Source organism: Alligator sinensis, unplaced genomic scaffold, assembly GCF_000455745.1.
Source record: "Alligator sinensis unplaced genomic scaffold, ASM45574v1 scaffold819_1, whole genome shotgun sequence".
Classification (NCBI taxonomy): domain Eukaryota; kingdom Metazoa; phylum Chordata; order Crocodylia; family Alligatoridae; genus Alligator; species Alligator sinensis.
In genome coordinates this window covers 329,520-332,239 of record NW_005843030.1, presented here as the reverse complement: position 1 = coordinate 332,239, position 2,720 = coordinate 329,520, and the positions used below count along the sequence as shown (strand labels likewise).

Sequence of the window (2,720 nt, the reverse complement as noted above, 5' to 3'; positions counted from 1 at the left end):
AGAGACCCTATTCTTAAAAAGATCTTCCCAGAGCCACCCATCCTAGCCTTCAGACAAGCACCGAACCTCACCAACCTCATCACCAGAAGCAAACTTCCTCAAGCCCAGAACACACCACAAGGATCCAGACCGTGCCATGACAAGAAATGCAAAACCTGCCAACACGTCTCCACCACCCCCACAATTACTACACCCCACAACAGAGCCATCAGCATCCCAGGATCTTACAGCTGCACCTCCAGAAATGTAATATACCTCATCCAATGCACCAAATGCCCTGATGGAAAATACGTAGGAGAGACCAAACAAAAACTGCGCACCAGAATGAACGCACACCGGAAATCTATCAAAGACAGAAATACCCAATTACCTGTGGGGCCACATTTCTCACAGGAGGGCCACTCTCTCTCCAGTCTCCCAGCCCTGATCCTCAAGGAAAACTTACACAACACTTCCCAGAGATGAGCCTATGAGCTCCATTTCATCAACCTTCTGGATACTAGAGATCATGGACTAAACATAGACATTGGATTTTTGATACATTATAATCTGCCTGGCAACTGACTCCCCTGCCCAGCCCAGCCCAGCCCCTGGCTTCTTTACTTTTCATTCCATCCAGGAAGAGCACACACCGACTGCTGAAACTTCCTTAGCCTGACGAAGGGTTTTTGAACCCGAAAGCTCGCTTAATAACTATTCTCCAACTAATTGGGTTGGTCTAATAAAAGATATCAAATTCACCCAAGGAACCTAGTCTGCCTATGTCCTTAGACCAACACGGCTACAACCTAAAACCCTTTGCCATTACTAAGCTTTAATCCGAAGTGCCTGTTTACAGATAATATCTAAAAAAACCCAACTTATTACCTGAATCCAACATCTGAGTGCAGTGCAATATTCCAGGATTCCCAGCACTGATGATGTTTATTCTGGGGATTGTGAAGGACTATAAGCAGAGAGTTATCTTGGGTGTGGTGATAGGAATCAATGCACCTATACTGCTGTGTTGCTTTGTGAAGGACCTGAAAAAAATGAACGCTTAGGACATACATAGAAGTAGCATATCTAACTCCTATAAGTTTTTTGCAGTGGATACACCATTTTTGTGACAGATCCACTTTCTTTATAATCTTCTTTATAATAAATCCCACTTTCTTTATAATAAGTACCACAAATAGCCTGAACATATGGAAACTTATTTTTTGTAACACTATAAGGTCATACATAGTGCTACAAAAGTAAAGTGTATCCAAAGCCTGAAAAACTATTGAAGTTACTGAATAATGACTTTGGTAACCTTTTAACTGGTCTAAATCTGATCTTGGACTAGCTTGGAAATACACTGTATTCTGCTTATATACTGGGAAAAACACTGTATCTTACATATCTCCAAGTCATTATTCCTGTAAAAAACACAGCTCATAAATACCTGGAGAAGAACATGTGGCTGAAGATGTTCGGCAAAAGTCCAATCTGTCAAACACCGCTGCTGAATCTGTTGTATATCCACTAATTCTATCCTTAGGCCTTTCTTTTCTGGATTCACCTCAAAGTGCACCAAAACAACAATGAAATAAAAAATTCTGCATTCATTTGTTTTATACTGAGTGTAATCTTTTGGCTTAGATGACAGCATCCTGTGCAGTATCACAATTAATTACATAAAGTTGCACACAAGTAAACCCATATGGCAATGTTTTAGTAAGAACAAAAATTGCCAAAAAGTTTTGCTTTTGACTTTTTTATGGACAACTAAATCTAAATATTTTTATTGTTAGGTTATATGCTTCTGGGTCCTGTAAGCAATTACAGACTTATAGGCAGGTCCTGTGAAGTCACTTTAACATGGTTTCACTTATCTTGGTCTATACGGCAGACAGGTGTTTGTGAGGATGTCAAGCCACATAGTATGTTAGTGGGACACAGTTTGACAGTTTCTTTCAAGCTTCCAAGCTAAAATTAACCATGTAGAGTCAATGAGGCTAGCACAGACTTGCCAGGGGAAGGTTCCTTTTACCCCCTCCCCTGCCTTAGGTAGTTTGGATTATTACAGAATTACCCGACACTGATTTTACACTATATAAAAGCTGTTGGGCTTCATCACAAAACATTACAGAATCAACCCTCAGAGATTTGCCAAGGAATCCCCAACAGTAGCAATTTGCTTTGTAGAGCATCTTCCTTCATGTCACATTATAGAGCATAATGTATTCCATTCACTACAATTATAATTTCTGAAGTGTGGAAACCAATCACTTACTTCCTTTAAAAGAGGATCAACCAGATCATCTCCTCCACCTCTGTCATTCTTTTCTAAATGCACTGAAAATTGAACACAAAAGAAATATGCTTTGTTATTTTGTGGCTTACTTAATTCTGCAATATTACTCGTGTTGGGGCCACACTCTTGCCCACCCACCATAATGTTTTGTGTATCTCTTTTAACTTTGCTTTGTCATTATGTATTAGGCCCTGCTCTGATGATGCTAAAAACCTTTTGACCGTGCTGAAGAACATAGGGCCTCCAATTGATCTATCAGTTCCACAGTTGTGTCATAAGTGGTGATCATTAATTGATTCTACAGAAAGGAAGAAAATACTGATAGTATGCTTTGTACAAAGAGATGTACAAAGAGAGAGTTACTGTATTTTCTTGTATACCTCCCCATTCACCCTGAATAAGCCACACACTTGTTTTTGAAAGGTGGAATGAAGACAAA

General features: G+C 39.7%; 1 protein-coding gene across 1 annotated transcript in view; it reads right to left on the bottom strand.

Moving 5' to 3' along the window:
- Nucleotides 1-2,720, bottom strand: part of LOC102383584 (sperm-associated antigen 17-like) — a gene marked incomplete at its 3' end in the record, with an annotated part of 368,781 nt that overhangs the window by 104,533 nt on the left and 261,528 nt on the right. The window contains exons 17-19 of the mRNA XM_025193226.1: nucleotides 2,261-2,322; nucleotides 1,430-1,546; nucleotides 868-1,022 (exon numbers count right to left, since the gene is read on the bottom strand). Of these exons, the coding sequence (XP_025049011.1) occupies nucleotides 868-1,022; nucleotides 1,430-1,546; nucleotides 2,261-2,322 (334 nt within the window). The remainder of the gene's footprint in view (nucleotides 1-867; nucleotides 1,023-1,429; nucleotides 1,547-2,260; nucleotides 2,323-2,720) is intronic.